At 40.5% G+C, this 22250-nt stretch overlaps 1 protein-coding gene across 1 annotated transcript in view; it reads right to left on the reverse strand.

Annotated features, from left to right (window-relative positions):
* MYO5A (myosin VA) overlaps window positions 1-22250 on the reverse strand; it is a 97005-nt gene that overhangs the window by 47378 nt on the left and 27377 nt on the right. The window contains exons 5-9 of the mRNA XM_058847120.1: window positions 7681-7837; window positions 3581-3724; window positions 2731-2812; window positions 1198-1305; window positions 627-733 (exon numbers count right to left, since the gene is read on the reverse strand). Of these exons, the coding sequence (XP_058703103.1) occupies window positions 627-733; window positions 1198-1305; window positions 2731-2812; window positions 3581-3724; window positions 7681-7837 (598 nt within the window). The remainder of the gene's footprint in view (window positions 1-626; window positions 734-1197; window positions 1306-2730; window positions 2813-3580; window positions 3725-7680; window positions 7838-22250) is intronic.

The raw sequence follows: 22250 nt of genomic DNA on the forward strand, positions 1-22250 counted from the left end.
GTCACGCTGAATCCATAGAAGAGACCAGCCAGAACTGTTTTGTTTCTCATCTCCAAAATATGGGTAAGAAGCCTGGGCCCTCACCAATGAGGAGGTGATCATGCTATGCAATCCTTTTTGCTGATCTCCAAGGCAAAAGAGAACTGATAAAACCATGACACTTAGATGAGTCACACAAATCATATCTGTATATCCTATGCTCATGGCTAGACATCCCAGAGGCCTTTGAAAAACATTTATTTTGCAATTATTTAGGGCATTCTAGCATTTCTTATAAAAAAGCGCCATCTGGCAAAGCATTTTCTGCGTGCAGGGAAGATATTCATGTAGGAATATAAAGATCTAAACACTTGCTCAGGACTTCAAAGCTAGCCTGCCTACTAGACTTTTCTAGGACAGATCAATTACAGCTATTATTGTATACCAATGTTATACTACAGAGAGTACTGTCTAAAGCCTCTAAACTGTGAAGAGTTGAATCTATCTGCAAAAATCTGTGAAAATGTTAGCAAATTAGAAATAAACTCATTTCCATTTTACTCTTTTTCAGAAGAGGTCCCTGCAAACAAGCAGAAGGCAGACCTGTCAGAGTGCAAACCATGTCCTTCAGCTCATCTGCTACTCACAGGAACAGTGCAGCTGTCAGAATCCCGAGATGCAAACTCCACGTTGCCCAAGTGAAGGATGCCGGCAAGGATTCTAAAAATTCCCATCTGGTACGAATCACTAATCCCTGCAAAAGGATGAATAAAATGTTTTGAATGGAGAGAGCTGCAGTTGACAAAAAAAATTATTAAGGAGAGAAAAACAGTGACTGCCATGTGTGACTTTGACATTTGACAGTACTAATTGCCTCACTTCTATCAAAAACTCTTTACAACCAGAGGAAAAAAAAATCCATTAAAATGAATCATTTAATTTGCTGTTTCAAAGTGCTTTGTCAGTGACCTCCAGCACTGTATATGTTACACCAAGGGAATCCACCATTTATGTTCACACAATGTACACTCCTCTTAGATTTGTAATTCTACTACAATTTAAATACCTTCTTCATGCAATACAAGTATCTCAGTCCCAAAGTTTATCAAACTCTCCTGGTTTTAAACACAACAGAGTATGAAAAAACCATACACAAATAATATAGAAAACACTTACTGGTGTATTAGATTTAGGATATGGCTGTGATTTAGCAATTACCTAGCAAAGTGCAGGCCTGCCTGGTGTTCGCCATTTCCTTGGCATCATCAACACCATCAATCACAGGGCTTCCACCTTGCTTCGTATAGTGAAAGTAATTTGCATTCCCTGTAATAATAAAATATATATATATTTTACACACATTGATGCAGAAATTCACAGCACATCTGTAAAGCTGTGTCATGATTAAGTTGCTCTTGGCAGAATCCATGATCTGACATATGTATATTTTCTCCTTCTGGCTCTTAAGACACACTTATTCTAAAGAGCATTTTTTTCCAAGATTTAACTGTGCAAGTTTAATCTACCTGGTTCCCACAGGAGGTCCTCAAGCATATTCTCTATTTTTGGTTGAGACTTCCACAATTGTGGAATAATCACTTAGGAAGCAGTTACTCTCCAATCTTGAGCCAACCACCTACGCAGTAGCTGCAGAGTTGAGAGCAGCAGCACTTTGGAATTATGTGACAGATATTACTATGCTATTACTACACCAGGATATTATATTTTGCCCATTTTCTTCTCTTTTCTAATCTATGGTCTGTTTCAGCCTTATGAGTCTCTGTCATCCACTAAGGCTGAGAAGTCGAGGTTGGAGAAGAGATAGCTTCACACTGCTCTGGGGACAGCACTGGGCTCCAGCAGCTCTCCCGTGTAAATTCCTACGGTTTCACTGGCCATGCTTCCAGCTGCACTAACAGACTCCTTTTCTTCTGCTCAGCTAAGGTTCCAAGAATGCTGAAAGAGAAGTCTGCTAAATGGCTTCTTCAGTTATAATTACATCAGTTCCTTTCTTTCCTGTGTTAGCAGATGTGAATCCTAAATGTGCCAGGGTGGAGCAGAAGAGCAGAGAAACACTCTAAAACCAGAACAGTATTTCAGAATCCAGCACAGGCTGTGCACTTTTCCTACTGTGAAACCAACTTTCAAAAATATACAGGAAGCACTGCAATTTATACTGAATTTTTAAAATGATGACATGATTGTCTATATGAGGTCATCATCATGCTTTTCTTTTACAAAGCACCAACTCCTGTCAAATGAGAAATCTTTCCCCTATTAACATTTGAATTTGATAAAAGAAAAAATTCCCTCATCTGCTTTTTAATCACCAGGTTAGCAGAGATTGTAAAGTAATTGTTGCTAACAGCCCCCAGTAAAAGCATGCAGATGCAAAATAAGCTTTTCAGGTGCTTATACCAGAAAGGGTAAAATTCTCTAGTGGCTGGAACAATGGAGAAAAGGTTTTAAAGAACTTAGGGAAAATAATTTCACCCTCCAGGACACAGTGAGTCCTATTGATTGCAACTGCAGTGTATTAGAGTCTGCTGAATAAACAAATCTGTTACTTTTGTTTTATCAGAAAACCGCAAAGTCCAAGGTCTATCATTTTAGTTATTTCAATACATTTTAGTACTTGAAGGTTTAAGAGTTTAGAATTTAAATGCCAGCAATTCTTCATTTGGCTCAAAAAGCTCAGAGATGCTGCTTTGTCCCTACAATCACACAACACCACAAATGTGAATATCATACCTAATCGCAGAGTTTTAAACTCGGGCAGTGCTGCAGAGGCACAAAGCTGGTAAAAGATGTGGTAATTTCTCTCTTCTTCTGCCTTTAAAAAAAAAGGAATTTGTTATTTTTCACCACTTAACAAGTGGCAGAAACAACCACGAGCAGAAAGGAATTACAATGTATAATGCTTTCTCTAGCAATACATTAAGAGCACAGAAGCCACTGGGAAAAAAGGAAGATAAATCAGAATCTATCTCTTCCTTCTTGGTTAATTTAATCAATTTTCAACAGCAGGAACAGACATTTTCATTTAAAAAAAAAAGAAAGTATGATTTCACTTTTCAGAACTGTAGATTACTATTAGTTATAGATCAGGATTCTGTAGGTGGGTGAAATGATCATATTCAGAAGTTTTTCATTTTCCAAAAATAACTAACACTATTTGCCTCAGCATTTACAGTAAGCTGGTAAAGGGAGTATATTCCTTGCCAAGGCAAAGCTTGAATTTTAAAATGAAGGACAAACACAGCTCAGAAGGTGATGACTCATGATCAACACCGTAATTCTGAACTTAAGCACTCTAAATTCCATACCTTCAAACCCAAAAGAAATGAAAAATACTCTCTTCCAGCTAAACCATGTGCTATAACTGTCTCTTACTTTTAAAATATACAACAGCTCTTCATATAACATCCCCACATGGTACAAACCATAATTATTATTTTTGTATCCTTAGGCAGCCAGTCAAGGACAAGTCCATTTTTACTGAGCTCTGGACTAAAAATTAGGTAAAGATGGTGAGGACATGTGGGGCAGTGGATTGGTTGAAGTATGACATAACAGAATGAAGAGATTATACCCATATTACCTGAAACACCACTCTTGATTTTTCCAAGAGGTAAGTTCTCATGTTAGCACCAATGATTCGATACCTCTTATCAAAACCAATTTCAATGTATTTCCCAAAGCGACTGCTGTTGTCGTTCCTGGTAGTTTTGGCATTTCCAATAGACTGAAAAAAGGGAATATTGTAAAGGTTAAACAGCTTGTAGAAATTATCACATCTATTTAATCATCTACACAGCTCATAAACACTTAACAACATTAATCGTGTCCTGGTTTAAAAATAATTTAAAATTTAATGAAGAATGGTCTCTGCCTGGTCAACAAGTTACAACAAAATTTCATTAATGTAAGACTGGGAGCTGATATTCCTAGCAATTTTTCACTTCCACATAGTCTAATTTCATAGGAAAAATCCTTTATTGTTCATTGAAGTCTTCCAAAAGGAAATAAAGAGTCTAACAGAAAGTTCACACACAGATTTCTTTCAATGACTTAGTAAAACTGTAAGAATTATTTTACCTGGATATATTTATATGTGTAAGTGCACACATATATCTATAGCACTTGCAGCTTTTGAAAGTCTACCTGTTACAAACCCACAGCCCACTCTGTTCTGCCTGGAGAATAGTTTATCATTACTATTACTCTGTAATCACCACATTTCCAAACTATTTCTGCAAATATGAAATTTAGAAATATTTACCGTGTGCCTAAGCAGAATCTAAAAATTAACGTGCACAGACTTGTGTCATCTGCCTGAAACAGAGCCTCTTCCACAGCAGCTTGGTTATTGACCCAGAGAGAGCCCCTGGTGCTGCCCTGCATCGTGCTGAACTTTCTCAGATGAATTCAGTACAGCTTCACACACAACAAACAGTAAGTCGTGCACTTCCTCTACAGTACATATCCTGGGATGCTCAGGGCAAATAATGCCTGTGGATCCTCCATGGTGCAATTCTGCCTTACCTCATCAGCTTTAGGGTTCACCCCACAACAGGTACCAGCTGGATACAGCAGTATTCAAGGCATGCAAATCCCAACACACTGAACTTCAAAGAAAAGCATTTTCTCTTCTCAATCAGACCATGTTTTAGTCATCTTACAGCAATTCACCTTCTAAAAAAGTCCTAAAGGTATCTCTGTATCAAGAGGAATGGCATTTGGAAGAGCTGAGATGCAGCCTCTCATCACATGGCACTGTGTGTGTGTTACTAAACCCTAAGTGCACCACTGGGAAAGTGTCCAACTTTCCCAGTCCACACAGCCATCGACTGGAACTCTGAGAAAGTTGAGAAAAACAAATGAGAGCAAGCAGCACTTCTGAGTATCCAAAATCTGCAAGCAGAAGGCCAGGGAATGGGTCAGTGCCAGCTGGTACAGCCTGAAAAGTGGGATTAGACTGTCAGAAACCCCATGAGAGCAGCAGCAGCACGCACACCCAACAGAGCAGATGTCAAACTGGGCATCACATGGACAGCTGCTGGAAAGGATCTAGGAACAAACTGCATCTCTGCAGTTCTAAGAAACATCAAAATCATTCAAACTGAATGTGCTCTAATTGTACTCTTGTGGTTTTTTGAAAGAAGAAGATTATTGCCACTGTGATATACTTTGTTTTTGGTGGTAGCAACATAATACTACAATATTTCAGAAAGCAATTATTCCTCTGAAAGGTATTACTGATACGATAAAAACAGAAAGTCTTTAGGATTATCAGATTGCCTGCCTGAATACAAAGCTGTACTATTTACATAGCTACAGAGGGTAACAAAGAATGAGGGTCAGGAAACGACACATAAAGATGTGTTTTAAGACTTACCGATTTCTACATTTGCAATAGGAAAACTGTATATAGTTATTGACAACAAAAGTAGTCATTTAAATAGTTGCTAGAAATGTACAGTTACCTCTTGACATTACTGAGTATTTAGTAGGCTAAGATAATGTGATGGTAAATAAAATACTGTTTAAGTTGTCCAAATAGAAATTTAAAAATAAAATGAGCTTCTGCTCCTAAGATTTTACAGTCAGCTTAGCAAATGAGGAGTTTCCAGTTTCTGAAATGAAGTACTCATTTTCTTCCTAAAATATATGGGTTAATTTGTGTTTCTACTGATTTATCAACTGAAGAATTCAAAACATTAATTATGCTATCATAAGAGTCTGTCTCAACATCAAATTTTACAGCACTCACTCTAATTTAAAGTTCAAGTGTTGGAAGTTAAAAAGACAACTTCCATCCAATTACAATAATTTTTAAAGCAACTGGAATATATATGTAGATACACCCATGTTCACAAAATTGTTATCCCTAGAAAATAAAAATAAAGCACCATCACTGATTTTTAGTGAATGAAAAAAAGGTATAGACGGGAAGCTCTCTCTAAGTCCTCAATTTAAACTTCCTTGCTTTTGGAAATGAATTCAGATAATTAGTGGTGAGCTGATGGCCACTGCCTGGGAGATGGGGCCCAAGGGCTGAGAGCAGGATGTTTGCTTTAGGCCTCGGGACCGAACAGAACGAGTGGCGCAGAGTTTGTCTGTCAGCCAGCAAACACACAGCACAGCCCTGTCCTGCAGAGCCGCTCACCTGAGCTCTCACTGGCAGCCTGATGGAGAGGACACCTGGCAGCAGGACAGGGCAGGGCAGGACAGGGCAGGAGGGGGCTCAGCCCCCATCAGCCCCACACAAGATGCCAGCGTGGCCCCAGCTGGGGTGTGGCACCTCCTGCAAGCACTGGGGCAGCACAAGGTGTTCTCTGGGCTCAGCTCACACCTGCACAGCCACCACTGCTCCCAGGGCACAGGGCACAGCCCCTGGGACAGCTGCAGCTCCAGGCAAGGCTCAGCTCCTCGGCTTCCTCCCGTGGCTGGACACTGCACGAGTCACAGCCCAGCACAGCACAGCTTGTTTTATCCCACAGCAGAAATTTCCAAACACCACACAGCACCACAAACCAGGCACAATTACCTTAAAACACACACAACTGGGATGGGGCAGCTATAGTTTTGAGTATCATGAACTCCTCATGCCGGGAGGAAAGGAGGAATAAAACACAGTTAATTTTTTAAAATACCTGAGAAAAAAAAACCATGGCAGCATTTCACATTTCACTGCATGCATTCTATTTACTCATCATCTTTCACACTACTGCAGAGAGATGCCCACCATTTACCAAGGCATCAGTGCTCCTAAAAGCATTTTCCTAGGCTGTTCATAGGCATGAGTATGTGTGTGCCTACAGATAGTTACTTCTCTCCAGAAACTCCCCCAAGACATTCCCTCTGATGAATTATTTCTTCACATAGTTCCTTAACTTCAGCCACAACTTGAATCTACATATGTAGGCAAAAACATGAGAAACAATTCAGACACATCTAAGAAATCTTGTCTGCTTGGCTGTGACATCGGAATTAGTGTCTCCTGAGCTTCTCAGAGAACAGAGACCTTGAAGCAGGAGGAATCATACATATCCTCTCAAAGTCTACTGCCAGCACCTGCCCTCCAAAGCTAATGGCTTTTGGATTTGACTACAGTTGGGTACAACAATTTCCAGAACCGAAACACGAGTCTGAGATAATTATAGCAAAATTACGGTTTTTTCCTCTGATAGAAACTGTGTGCATCTCATGTAACTGTTTTCTCAGTCTCTCTTTTCTAATATTATTTCCTAAAATTTAACATTTGCTTTACTTCCTTTCAGAGCACACAACCTACTGGCCCCCACTGTGCATTGTACATATTTGGTGGGTAAGACCAACAGTTTTATCCTCTTTGGATACACACACAAAACCAGTCTTGTCTGACTGCATTTCGCCAGCAGTCTGGGAACCACCAGTAACAAAGCTGAAGAGACTTCAAGCAGTATTCACATAAAAATAACTTTATGTGAAATACATTAACAATATTGAAACATTACCTCCCATCTTCTCTCAGTCTTTCATAAATGTTACAAAAATGACGCCTAAAGCAACTCCTTGTGGATGTGTTAAACACAAAACTTTACTGCATATTTATAGATGTTCTTAAGAAGTATGGATTGCTCTCTCTGTTGAATGCTTATGTTTTTCCCAGTAATAACTGCAGCTGAAGGGTGGGGTTTGGTGCAGTAGCTCTCTTACCTCCATGATGGGGTTGGAGGCCAAGACCTTCTCCTCAACATTGGCTTCACTGGCAGATCCACTGACCGTGGCAAAGTACCTCATGGCATACTTGGCAGAGACAGTCTTCCCAGCTCCAGATTCCCCACTGACAATGATTGACTGATTTCGCTCATCTCTGAAACACAAACACATGTGAATTCCCAGCTGTTCTCTCAAGGACACTTATTTTCTGTCCACAGCTTGGCAACAAGCCCTCCACCATAAATGTTAGCAGTACAGCATAAGGTAAGTGCAGGTGGCAGACACAAGGCAGTTAGTTCCCGAGCTCCTGACAGGCTGGCTGGACTGCCAGCCAGCAGGATGCTCCTCCAGGATGGACAGGATGAGCTGTGACAGCCCAGCCAGCCAGCAGAGCTGCTCTAGAGAACCTGGCTATGGCAAAGGATCTGTTACTGCTATTCACTACATGCTTCTGCAGCTACATCTACACAGGGTCTGTGATACAGTGCTCCACTAAATTATCAGTGGTCATTAGTAAAGATCATGAATGCCATCTTACAGAGGGAGAAATCAACAGCTGAGTCAGCCACAGAAACCTTTGGTCCCTCTGCTCTAATCACCAGCTTATCCCAAAATTGTTCTGAATCTGAAAAATTCAAGCATGGCTGTTCAGGACACAGATAGCAGCTCTGGAGCGAAGACAGTTCCTTTGTTGTGAAAAAAAATTCTTCTCTTGTAAAAAAGAATAATTTCCATTTGCTCCTAAAACAGTTTTATCTCAACTCAAAGAGAACTCTGAGCATAAACCAAATTATATGAGTAAACAACACTCTACAAAATAACACAGAAATTAACATTAATAGAGTGCAAAACTTTTAAAATACAGATCATATGTGCTTTATAAAGCTTTTACATTTTCAAAGCAAATGAAGTTAAAAAGTATTTTTAAGTATTCCTATGAGTTAGGTAAGCTTAATTCTCTTTTACACACTAACATGAAAAAAGGCAAAAGGAAGAATAAAACTTTTCCCAAGAGCTTTACAGAGCTGGGGCTGGAACACAGAGAGCACAGGCAAGGTAGAGACCAGGCTGTGAATGACACTTCAGGCACCTCCATGTTCAGGCAGCACAGTGACAGTCTGCAGGGCCTGCCAATGGCATCAGGAAATGCTGTGCAGGGAAATCAAAGACATATGCATGGAAAAACTACCTATGGTTTCTGTAGCCTAAAGGCCTGGCAGAAGATCTGGATTCTGCTTCTGGGATGATAAAAAAAGCCCTGCTGATGAAATAATGAAGCTATTTATCAAACACGTATAAATTACATGCGTTCCTTTTCTGTGTTTGGCCTGCCCACCTCAGTCAAAAATTGTTGATTTTGTCTCAAATTGGTGTTATGTGTCATGCTTATGAGCCCACTAGTATCCCAACATACTGCCAATCCCAGATGGAAACAGGATTGTGTGCATGTCCCTCAGCATGGCCTCTAATGCACCATGGCCCCAGAGGCAAGAGCTGCTCCTCCTCCTCCTCCTCCCTCTCTCCCAGGACAATGTCAATGCTTGTGATAACCTCAGAGGTACCTCAGATACCTCGGGTGCCTGGCCAGGCCTTCCCACTGCCAGAAGAATGGTGACCATCTCTATCTCCCACCCTGGAGTTAAAACACCATTCTCATCAAATCCATTTGGTCTTCCACTGGTTTCCTGTGGTCCTTGATGGAACTACTGACTGCCTGTTCTCTCCAAGGGAGGGCTCCATCCACGTCAACTGACCTATTCTGTCAACTCAAGCCAATTCAAGTCCCATCAGATATGAGGGCCCTATAAACTGGACAAAACCCCACAATAACTGTTGAGTTAGGCCCAGTTAATCACCTGTGGGCACAGGCTCTGGGTAACAACTATTCACAGGCCCTGCTGCAATTGTCAAGGTACCACCTATCTTCAAAAACAATGCCAAACCCTCAGATAAGAGCACAGCTCCAGCATCCACTTTGTGCTGCTCTCAAAGCCACAGGCTGAAGGAGTTCAGTCACTCATCCCTGGGACAGCCAAGGCAGTATTTGTCGACCAAATTAAGGTACCAGTTGAGGCAGATTTTCCACATTTTGGTAAAAAGGATTTACTTGGAATGGCTGAGTGCTGCTTTAAATTTAATAGCAAAGTGTTAAGAAGATCAAAGCAAGCTAATTTTATGTTCTCAACTTGCATGTAACACATGCAATAGGTGCGAATGACTAGAGTACAGTTCCCACATTCATACACGCCAAGCTGTCAGCCTCAGTGGGAGAGCTGTGGGACAGCAGAACTGTTCAGCTGATAACCCACGATGTGCACTCCAGGTCACAAACCCAACTGCCAGAGATGCCAGCCCTGGCCACAAGTCTCATCCCTCCCTTGGATGAGGCCTCATGTGCCAGTGGCCATCCAGCCTCTCTGCAGGACCTTGAGGGAGGTCTGTGTGCCTGGGACAGCTTGCAGTAACTTTGAAGATTTCCAGCTGGAAAATGAAGAAGGAACACTCTCGTTTCTTCCCCATTCCCCCTCACAGAGTTCACTCGTGGTAGACAGAGGTGTGTGGGAGAGAGCCTGTGGCTCAGGAAGCTGCAGGAGTTATGGATCCTCCTGCTCAAACAGAGCAGCAGCAGGATGCAGGAGAAATCCAAGTTAAATGCCTAAAATCCATGGCTCAATGGGACAACCGGTAACAAACAATTTTCCTCTCCCACAGACAGTTCCTGCAGTGAGTCAAAACCAACCATTTCTTCATAGGATTGGCACCATTCTCTCATTTTTCTTCCTGTACTCTTTCAAATAGAGAGAAGAAAATCCCATGCCATTCTAAAATATGAAACTTCTTGTCTTATTTCAGGGACTGCCTAATACAGGAGATAGGCAACAGCATAACAAGCTTTTCATTTGTAGATCAACAGCTGTTCCATGTATTAAATATCATTAAATACACGAAGACTGAGGAAGCTCAAATCTATGAAGTGGATCCTCTGATGGTTAAGACTTTTTAGATCCCAAAGTACAAAAAGGTTTCAGAAAACCAAGGAACGCAAGACTCACTCAGACTTCTGACAAAACAGACTTCTGACAGAACTGTCAATAAAAAACAAGCACTTTTGCCAAGAAAGGACATGGAAATAAAGGTGTCTCATTCTAACTGTCACATTCCTGAAGGGCACAAGTGGGAGCATGAAAAATACACACTGGTTTTGCAGACCTTTTCAGGAGTTCCACTTTTGCAAAGACAATAATAAAAAAATGAGTTTAAAATATTTTTTCCTTAAGAATACTGTTGCTAATTAGCCAGAGTTTCTTTCCCCCATGTCGTAAGATATGAAGACTACTCTTCTCCTTAGCACACACTCATGTGCTCAGGAATAAGGGATCCATTATTATATTCCTGTGTAAGTACATACACACATATGCATTGCATACATTGGCCTGGAGAAGAGAGGGCTGGCTCTGTGTGAGCTGAAAGCATCGCTGCTGTCCCTTCTGCAGTGACTTTCTGTGTCTGCAGCAGCCCCAGCCATGATGGCAAACAAAGGGCTCCCTCACTGCCTGCAAGCAGGGCCCTCTTGCCAGAGCTCCATCCACGCTCAGGGCCACTCTTGTCCTCACCAGTACATTAATCCATTGTTTTGCTTTAACACACTGCACTGGCCATCCTCTAGCATATTATTCTTTGTGCTTTTTGGCAGAGAGAAAGGAAAACACAACAAAATGCTCGAGATCACACTGGGCATTTGAAGGAGAAAGGAGAGTGTAAAACAAACCCAAACAGCGACAGGGGATAAGCTCTTCCTGCCACAGCCCCAGGGAAGACTTGGCCTATGGAGATCCTACCACAGGCTGAGAGATATTCAGTCTTGGAGGAGGGTGGAGTGGTCCTGCCAGGCAGCTCTGCCAGCTCAGCAGAAAGTTCTTAACAACATAAAACTTTAAAGAAACAAAACACCACATTTAAAAGAAAAATAACAAGTAAACAAGCATCAAAGCCCCTTGGATGATGTATGAAATGTATTATTTTTTATGATTTGGTATAAGCAGTGGTCTGAAGAATAGCCTCTGTTTATGTCAAATGAAATTTTCATAATCAGGCTGTGTTAAAAATGAAACAAAATTTAAAAGATCAAAACAAAGGAAAAAATCCCCAGAAAACAAAAGTGACACTCCCCAAGTCCTTTCTCAGATATATATTACACCTTTAGGGTTATTTTTAGTTAAGTCATTAGCCCTTGACCTTTGACCTGATATTCTGAGTACTTAACACGTCCCTAGTCAGAAAAATAAAAGCTGTAACTAAAACATTCAGCCAATGAAACAAGTAAGCAGGGCAACAGCTTCATGTGTGACACCACTCTGCAGCCAGAGACCACATTTCATGCAATACTTCATCTTCCTGCAGTTTTTTCTAAACTGCAGGAATTTTCTAAATTTTCTAAACATTTTGACTAAAATGTGCAAGTAGATGATTTTAAAATTACTTCTGAATGGAGGGAACATTTTAATTATGCTTTTGCAAACAGAAATGAGGAAAAGCAATCTGGGAATGAGAGGTGGAGGAGTCCTCTTTCCTCCAAAGGCAGATAGCAATCAGATCCTAGCACACAGAACTACATCACTGTGATGCAATATTAAGCCAAGTTATCTTGAAAAGATAAGACTGAAACAGTTTGACTGGGAGCAATTTAGCACTCATGCAAACACCATGTTATGTTCAGGCATCAGTCAGGCTCACACTCAGCTTTTGCTGTTTCTGAAGAGCAGAAGAATAAAGGAATGACAAAGCTACATTAAAAGTGCCATTTTAAGATGACAGGCCCAGACACTCCACAAGCTGAGATGTGAAATGATAGGCTGAGATTGATTGCAGTAGCAGAGGATTTGGTTCAGAAATCTTCTATATAAATTGTCCCAGACCTATACTTTGGGAATCATGTGAAGGCAACAGCTGTTTCTTGATAAATACAAGAATGAGGACACACTACAGAACACCTAACCGGTAATTTAAAATGTTCTCCATCACAAAAAATAATGCAGAACCAGATTTCTGCATAGGCTGATAATTTTTAAAGATAATTTTACTTTATCTACAAAATTTTGTTGACAGGCAATATGTTTATGAGGAAACTCACTGTCAGAGAGCCAAAACTGAAAAGATGTAGTCTTACCTAGTTCCTGGAATCTTGAGATTACAGCCTACATAGCAACAGGGGCGCCTTATGCTTTGAATAAATGTTGCAAAATTTAACACTGAAGATAGTTTCTGCTCAAAGAAGGTTCAGCATTGAAGAAGACGAGTGCTGCAAGCTGTCTTGAGTTATCTTACATACAGAAAAGGGTTTTGCAGATTATGAATGAAATTACAATGCACAAGCAACCAGCAAGTGGTTTTAAAAACATCACCTTGCAAAGAAAGAGAAACCAAGTGCAATAATTGAAACATCAAAGCTGCTAATATTAAAGGCAGAGTTGTCAATTTTCAAACAATTTTCATTCAAGATCACTGCATGCACTTAAGCTGCTTCCCACAAAAACCAAAACAGCTTACTGCATCAAAGTCATCACTTCCACAGCAAACTGTCCAAACAGATCAGGATAATCAAGACATACAGAAAGAAAAATCCTTACAGAGATCTTTGTTTACCTTCTCCCTCTGCACCAACTGAAAATCTCTCTCTGAAGCAGGAACACTAAAAGTTAGACCTCCCTATCAATAAGCATTTCAGAGAGGATTAAAGAAGCCCAAAGCTATTCAACTGAATCATCAAAGCACAACAATTTTTTTTGTGCTTTTTTTGCTTCCTATGACTGATGCATCAGATGTATCACTTGATCTTGGCTTTCACACTCATGACTCCACAGCAATAATGTTAAATAAATGTACATAAGCACACCCCCCCACAAACATCAACTTGGGAAAACAAACAAAAGGAATACAGAATTACTGACAACAAAAGGAATACCAAAATTATTGACATCAACCTCAATACTCCTATCAATCCATTCCTACCCCAGCTACCAGCATCTCTCCCTGGAAAAATTGTATCATCAATAGGTGATTTGAAAAGATTCTGATGTGGACTTTGAAAAGCTTGCCTGTGATGAGCTACTTCAAAGTTGAATTGTCTCCATGTCATAACACAGATGAGACTGGCAGAAAAGATCAGAGTGCAACATCCTTAATCTATAATGAAGAAAGCAAATAACAGGGCAATTTGATGAGAAGAACATTAGTACTTAGTTTGCCTTTGATCCTAAACCGTCTGTGTTTGTTAACCTTGAGAACATTGCCAAGGTGCTGAGATTTTTAAGGAAGCTTCTTGTCAGGGTGGTTTGAAGGCCACCACCTCCATGACTGCCTCACCACTCCCCTCACTGCCTCAGTGTTAAAATGTTAATTAAATCTACTGGCTTTTCTCTTTTTTCCTTTTTTTTCTCTTCCCCTTGTGGAGTTGCTATTGCTTTATTCTTTTCCTGGTTTAAGTTATGGGTAAGGGCATCAATCCCATTGCGTATGACCATCTCATCTTCATTTAACTCAAAACAGCACAAACTGTTGCTAAAGACCTGATCCTGGGATCTTCAAAAATTAAAATCCCCTACTGTTTCAATGCAAGTACAGAAGAAATAGTTTTTATTTAATCTAGCAGTGACAGTTTGGTCTTCTTTATCTCACTGGTTCTTCTACTGCAGTTCCATGGTGATAAGATAGACTTGTAAGCCTGAAATTGCTTCACACTTTCAAAACAGTGAATTTTATATGATCAAAGTACCTGACAAACTCCCAGGGAAGGAACCTGTGACTCAAGGAACATTTGGGAGAGATCCTGTTCTCAGCACACACATAAGTACCACGAACATCAACGTGCATCATGCCATCAAAGACAGAAAAGGAACTTAGTGCTTTGCCATCCTACAGATGAATTATGGCAGCAGGAAATCCAACCCAAGAAAATAAGTTAAAAACTAATGACATTGCTGAAAGGTCAGATAGGAGTCATTCTGAAATGCTGGCAGGTTTGAAATCTTGCTGTTCTTTCATCAGCTGCAGCTTCTCTGAGAGACACAGGATTAATTAAGGACCAAAAAAACTTAGTTTAAGCTATGTTTCATGTTCTACACCTTAAAGCAGATTTCCAAACCTCTCAAGGATACACGTACATATATGCAGCTGACATGATTTAGTGTCTCCAGAATTATAAACAAAACTGACCAAACACCCTATTTTTGCAATCAATCTCTCAGTATCCCCACTGCATATTTGGGTCAGTACATGACCAAAATAACCTGCAGTATCTACAGTCAGAACATTCACAGATCTTTGACAGCATGACTAAATAAATCTGTTTAATAATGATCATTTCCCTCACCATGAGGCACTGGTAACAAAGCCAAACAAATAAAGTTTATACAATACACTTAAATCAGCATGAAAGTGTTAAATATCACTATAACTGCTTTACTGATGTTCCCAAATAACCTGGAAGTATTGCTGTTATAAGAATCATGGAATCAAAGAACAAAGAAATACATCTAATACTCCACCTATTCCAAACAGAAAAATACATCTAATGCTCCACATATTCCAAACTGCTCATTCAGTCTTGGAATAATTACCCACAGAAAAAATTTTGAATCCCTTTCTTGTGAAACCCATCAGAATTCATCAGGTATCAATATACAGCCAAGAGTTCTCTGCAGTACTGAATGTTTTGTGAGCTGCAGAGAAAGCAGCTTGATTAACTCCTTAAGAGATTTGGGAAGGACCTTCCCAGACACAGGGCCAGCCCCTGCAGGCTAAAGGGAGCCCTGGCTCCAGGGGACTGGCATCTCCCAAAGGAAAGAGGATTAACAGCTGACAAATGGAGACAGAAGAATAAAGTACCAGAAAGACAAATCCATGGTGTAAGATAAATAAGGTCTTGCACAACTCATCTGAAGGCTCACTAAATATGTCTGATTTCAATAAACGCTGAAATAAACAGTGATTGTAAACTTGAAACCAAAACATAGCAACTTTTTTTCTTTACAGGACACTCCTCTCTTTTCAGCACAAAATGTGGTTTTGAGTGATACAAGGATTTAGCTTTTCCTTGCAAACTCAGCAGCCTGTGCTCTCCTCAAGACCTGCCCTCTCAGTCCCCTGCCTCAGTAGGTCCCAGGTTCATTTTTTGGGCAGCTGTGTTCCACTTTTCTGTGATGCTCCCACTGTTACAGTCACTTGTTTTTCTAGGAGACCAAAATTACTTCTCCACTTACCTTAAAATAAAAGGCAGCTGTAAAACCCACCAGTGCTGGGAGGTTTAACACGAGTCAATGCAATATATTTAGCTTCAACCTGCCTAAGGGCAGTGTTGTGTGGCAGCAAACAAGGCAGTGCATGCTCAGCTGCACTCCTTCAGTGCAAAAGCCTTTGAAACTCAGCCCAGGGCAGGCAGCATCTGCTAGAAGCCATTTTAAAACCTGGCAACTCTACAAACCCAGGATTTGCTTTTCAAACAGAAGTAATTTAACTGTTCAATAAATAAATAAATAAACAAGAATTCATTCAGCAGTTTTCTAATGCTCTTGGACTGATGGAAAGCAGCAGCAGCCAGCTCCGGGCTGCCTTCCCGGCACCTCTCACACTGGGGCAGGAGGCAACATCTTGCCCTTCATCAACCTTCCAAATACACTATTTTGATCACAAAGTTTTTCACAGCCTAAAATCAGTTTTGTTATCCCCTGTCTCTGTATTTGGCTAGTGGCCTCCTTAAAATAGGAAAGTTCCCCTGCTCTGTCCTCTTACTGCTTCCAAGCCACACTGTACAAACACACCTCTGCAGCTGCTGAGCTCACTCCCTGCTACCAGGCAGACTTGATAAGTGCTCTACCTTCACCCCTACTTCATTTTCCAAGTTTCCCCTTGCAGTGCTGTTTGAACAGCGGGCACTTTCCCCCTTTCCCTGTGGAGCTGCGTCACCGCGGCACTCCCAGTGCCAAAGCCTCCGAATCCACTGGTATTGGCACATCCCAAAAGGTGCAGCCTGACACAGATAATTCATTTTTTCCACCCTCAAAGGGCTGGTGCGTTGATTAACAAGGTAATGTCTCTAAAACACCCAAAATGTGCAAAGTGCCACATAAGTGCCAAGGATGATTATCAGCGCCTGAGGTGCTCTGAACCCTTCTGTAGCGATATTGTGGGCAAATAGCAGAACACAAAAGAAAAAGTGAGTTACAAGTGCTTTGTCCCAGAAGCAAGCACAGAACAGCAGCCACATTTCTGTGTCTGTTCCACCTTCACACGCTGTATCCACTGGTTTATTCTGACTACCTGGATCTAACATGCTCTGGCCTGACACATCCCAGTCTTCAGAGACGCCACACATTAACAATTCAGAGAATTCTTCAGCTGCAACCTTGAGTCATAACAATCGCTCCTGACTAAGCAGTAAATTAATTCTTCGTAAAAAGCATTCACTTTTAATAAGCATGAAACATCAGTCCAGTAAACAATGTTCTTTAATCTTATTTCTAAATATATTTCCAGTTTAACTTGTTTTTTTTTTAAGCCTAACAGCATTTCTCACTGATATCTTTAGCTGCTGGAGAAAAGAGGATGTTCTGAGCACAGGGCTGGGAACAGGAAACTCAGTGCCTGCAACCAACTCTATGCTGATTCAAGCCTGGCCACAGCACACCACCTTCTCCTTGTCTTCTACACAAGCAGAAATTCAGACTCCAGTACTAGAGGAGACAGGCTTTGGTAAGGCTTGTTAAGTGCCTGGAACACATGAAACCTTCATTGATAGCAAATGTTATTAACAATAGATGTTATCTGGCACAGAGACCCCTTAATGCTGCAGGAAAGGAGGGGATGAAAAATGCAGCTCATTTGCTCATTTTTGTACATTGAGAGCACTGAACTGAACTGCACTATCAGTTATGTACTTCTCACAGATTTTATTGTCAAGCTGGTGTCATCAAGTCACCAGACACAGGACCAGGACTTCTGATTCAGGGGCTCAACACCCTGCTTTTGCCACCTTGGTGAACTCACAAAAGCTGCCCTCCCAATCCCCATGTCTGCTTCAACTCATACAGCGAAAGTAATGATGTTGATCTCTCCTCTCTCCCAAAGTACTTTGGCATCTGCTCACTGAACGTGCAAAGCAAAGAAAAAATAATATAATTTACATCCTGAATTCTCTTGAGTTTGTTCCAGCTGCAAACTCAACCACTCCAAAACAGCTCAAGTTCTTAAGAATCTTTGTTTCTTTTCAACAACATCTCAAAAGAAGCATTCTGCAACACTCTCACAACCAGAAGATGTACTTTTTTTTTAATTAACAAAATGCATCACTTGCCATTATAATTACATCCAGGAAATACAGCTCTTGACTGTAAAAATGTCAAAAGGTGAAAAGATAATGAATTGTCAGTAACATCTCCCAACATATACAAATGAAGAAAACTGAGGTCAGCACATGCTACAAACCCATGACAGATTGCACTCCAGAGGAGCACAAAGATGAGCCAGCACTATGCAACTGATTTATCCAGGGATTAGTCAGAGGTCACTCCTGCAACAGTTTAGGAAAGCTCACTGCTTAGCTACCAGCAGGACACCTCACATGAACTCCAGCTTCCAGCTACAACCATACTTAACCCTTTTGTTGCCTAAAACCATCAAGCTGCTTGGACAAGTAGTCCCTTACTTTGTATCAAGTTGATTCTGCCATCTTGGACCTGTAACATCATAAAATGTCAGGCTCCAAGTATAAGAAACTACTCCAAAATCATCTTATCAGGAAGGCAGATTTTCCCCTTTGCATTCTAACAACAGGGTCCCAGAAATATCACCTCTTTTCAAGGCAGATCTTTAACTCAAGAAGTCCTATGTCAAGGCCAAAAGTGGAGGAAGGCCACTGTATGTTTGTCCAGCACCCACCACAGCAGGCTCTCATTCCATTACTGGATGCAGATCTGTGACAGGTTGTTAATCATCCCTGTCATTGCTTCTGCCAGGGGAAAATCCAGTATCCATTTATCAGACGCTCAGAAGCAAAGCAGCAGCTGAACAAATGTGCATTTTTATAAGAGGACATCATCTTAGGATGCCTGGGATAACTGGAGACTGTCAGTAAAGATGCTTTCAAAACACCTACTCAACAGCTCACCAAGCTTCCTTTTGAACAAAAAGTGATAGAAAAATATCTTCCTGTAGGTGAAAGCCATCAGACACACACAGAAAACCTGACAAAACAGAGGCAGCCTGCTTATTAAAGGTAATTGAATGAAAAAACTACATAGTACCACAAAATAAATCACTACACTTTGTCCAAACAGAAAAAGCAAAACTTTGGAATTTGATGCTTTAAACACTCATGTTTTCCATACAGGTATTCATTAAGGTTTATATGGATCTTATCAGAATGCAATTCTGTTTGCAGAGGTTACTTTCAACTTCAGCGATGCTTGACAACCTTACTAATGAATCAGAAAGAAATATCAAATTTAATTTATTAAATTGAATCTGCTGTATCTGCCATCAACAAGAAGTAGGATGGAACAAATCAGACCAACAAAGTGCTGTTAAAAAAAATACATTATCTTAATTACTTTAATATACCATCACTAGGCAGGTGAAATAATCCTGTAAAGGAGTGGTTTTTCCCTAGTAGTGTCAGGAAACTGTTAATCATAACTCTCATACATTATTGCAATTCACAACAGTTTCAAGACTTACTGCATCTTCTGCAAACCACAGAGTTAAAAATATATTGAATATTCCATTGAATATTACAAAGAAAATGAGCCATACCTGCTAACAATTACGATTCCTACTGAAGTTGTAACTGAAAATAAAAAAATAAAATGTTCGGCAACTGAAACTTTGCTTCAATTTTCACAGTTACCACTGAGGGGAAACTGAAGACTGAACTTGGGTTTTGTTAACAATTTGGAAACACTGACAATACAAAAGTGGCATGCATGGCAGTGTTCAACAAATGCAAACACACAGATGCTGGCATTGAGGTTTGTATTTCTGGGACAAAAATATATTCTTCAACAATAATTTTCTTCCTTCTACGTCACTCATCTGCCTTGAACAGTCCCAGACCTGTCTATATTCACTCAAAGGGAGTGAGCTATCCACAGACAACACACTGCCACTGCTGAGGGGAGCCCTGTGAGTGCAGGTCCCAGCTCTTCCCAAAGGCACAGCTTGTTAGAGCTGTACCTACACAACCAAACCAAAGCATTCTGCACAAAAGCCACGTGGACATGTCCCCAGCTGAATCATCCTGCTCCCTCCCCCTGGGGAGGACAAATCTGCTCCAAACCCTCCCATCTATGGTCTGCAGGCTCATACAACCCAAAGCAATACTGGTAAGGATGAAGCACTCAGAACCCTAAGCCTAACACAGTTTAAGTGCAGTAGTAAGACTAGATCATTGCTTATTTTAGGCACAGCAGAGGAAAGGTGTCTGAAACAAAGCTGTCAGTCAGTGCAGAAGAGCAGCAGGAGATGGAGAGAGAAAAGGAAAACGTACAAAGACACAGATGACAAGGGAGGAAGAGAAGAGAAGGGGGAAAAGGAAAGAAATAATAATCCAAAATGAGATTAGTCTTAAGAACTGTGCATGTTTTCCAGCACCAAAAAAGACAAGAGGCTACCAAGCAAACAGTAACCACTTCTTGCTATAGGTAAAGATGAGCCACATTCCCTCCCATGAACCTGCACAGGACACTGCTGACAGAACTGCTGCAGCAAGAGGAAATAAAGAGGCTCAAACAGCCCCACCACTTCCCAGCAGCATGTACCCCATCATCGGGCTCCCACTGGGCAGGAAATGCCACATGCAAAGGTATCTTTATGTGCTGCAATTAACCCTAAGCAATTGCTATATATCATTTCTCATGCTCAAGCCAGATGTGAGCTCCATCCTTGTCACTCCAGTGGGCAACATTTGTGCACTGTATTTTTTCTGAAAACATAACGCAAATATTTACTAATTGGCTTTCCACGTTTCTGCCATGGGGCATTTTCTTTGGCTGAAGAAGGCTCCAGAGATCATTTAGTTAACCATGCACATGGATGGAGTCTCTCAACTGCAGCAGATGAAGCAATGAAGCTGGAAAGAACAAACTCTTAACCACTAAATTATAAATTAACAAGAAGACCTAAGGAGTAAATATTTAGAAGAGCTCACTGAAGCCTTAAGGATAGGAGCATCATGACTAATTATGCCAGTGATCATTTAAACACGCAGTTAGGAAAGATCAGAAACAAGAGAAAAATAAATCTCACCAATTGCACACATAAATGCAGATTAATGCCATATGACTAGCTACTACATGAATATACAATGCACTTATTAAAATGTTAATACAGCAGTCACAGACAATCTGATTTTCATTGTTAAACAGTCAGCTGCAGAAATGTAAAACTGCAATTCTTTTTCTCTAACTTCGTAATTCAGAAGTAAAAGGTGATTTGTTCAGAGTATAAAAAATATCAGAGAAGTTAAAGGGTGGAATTTGGTAATTGTAAGCAGCAATAGAAAACTGAATTAAATGACCAAAATCAGTACGTTGTAATGACAGAACAAGTTCTTAAAAACAAGCCAAAAACACCCCAAACAAATAGAAAAGCAAATAAACATTGAAAAACTAAAATAATTAAATTGTTACTTCAGTGTAGAGAATTTTTTTTCAGTTGCATTGTGTGCCTGAATTTCATTTTGCAACTATGAAAGTACTGTCAGTTAGTCATAAAAGAATAACAAATTGTTTATAACAGACACACAAAGTAATTATTTAAATAACTCAGAAGGTTTATTTAAGCTAATCTCAATAGTTATACAATTTCTCATCATTTGTTTCAAAAAGGAACTCCTACCACACCTTGTTTGTTGTTATTCAGGACAGCAGAACTGCTGGAGGGTGCAGTGAGAGCTGAAGAGAAGGTAATTAACACAAAAAGGAAAAGCCACAGAGGAAACTCGAGCCAAAATCTCAGCCCCCTGAGTCTGCCCGACAGCAGAGAATGCCAGTGGTGCCAGACAGACATCTCCACTGCACAGGCACACAGAACACAGGGGATCCAGCAATTTGATGTTTCAGCACCAGTACGAGGTCAGGGGTTAGAGTCAGCCAGTGGAGAGAGATCCCTCTCCAACCTCTCACTTCCACTGGTTAATATTGAGAACAAAAATTCTGTTAATTTTTTTAATTGTTAATAAGGGATGACAGCCATCACTGACTAGAATTTCATACCACTGTACCAAGCCTCAGATATAAAATAAGGTTAATAAATATTTATTTTGTACAGGTTTTAGAGGGACTTGAAAACCAAGTCTGTTTCAAACAGCAGTGATGAAAGAGACATGAAGATGTGACTATTGTAACACAGTTTTGCCTTTGTAGTTCCACACCAGATTATATGTCTATTTTCTGAGCAGAAAGGAAGTAAGGCAAATATCTCTGCCACTCAACAGTGTGGGTGTAGAGCTGTCCTGATTTCAGCTGGAATAGAGGCAATTTTCTTCCTAGCAGCTGGTGCAGTGCTGCATTTTGGAG

This window comes from Poecile atricapillus, chromosome 11 (genome assembly GCF_030490865.1).
Source record: "Poecile atricapillus isolate bPoeAtr1 chromosome 11, bPoeAtr1.hap1, whole genome shotgun sequence".
In the NCBI taxonomy this organism is placed as follows: Eukaryota; Metazoa; Chordata; class Aves; order Passeriformes; family Paridae; genus Poecile; species Poecile atricapillus.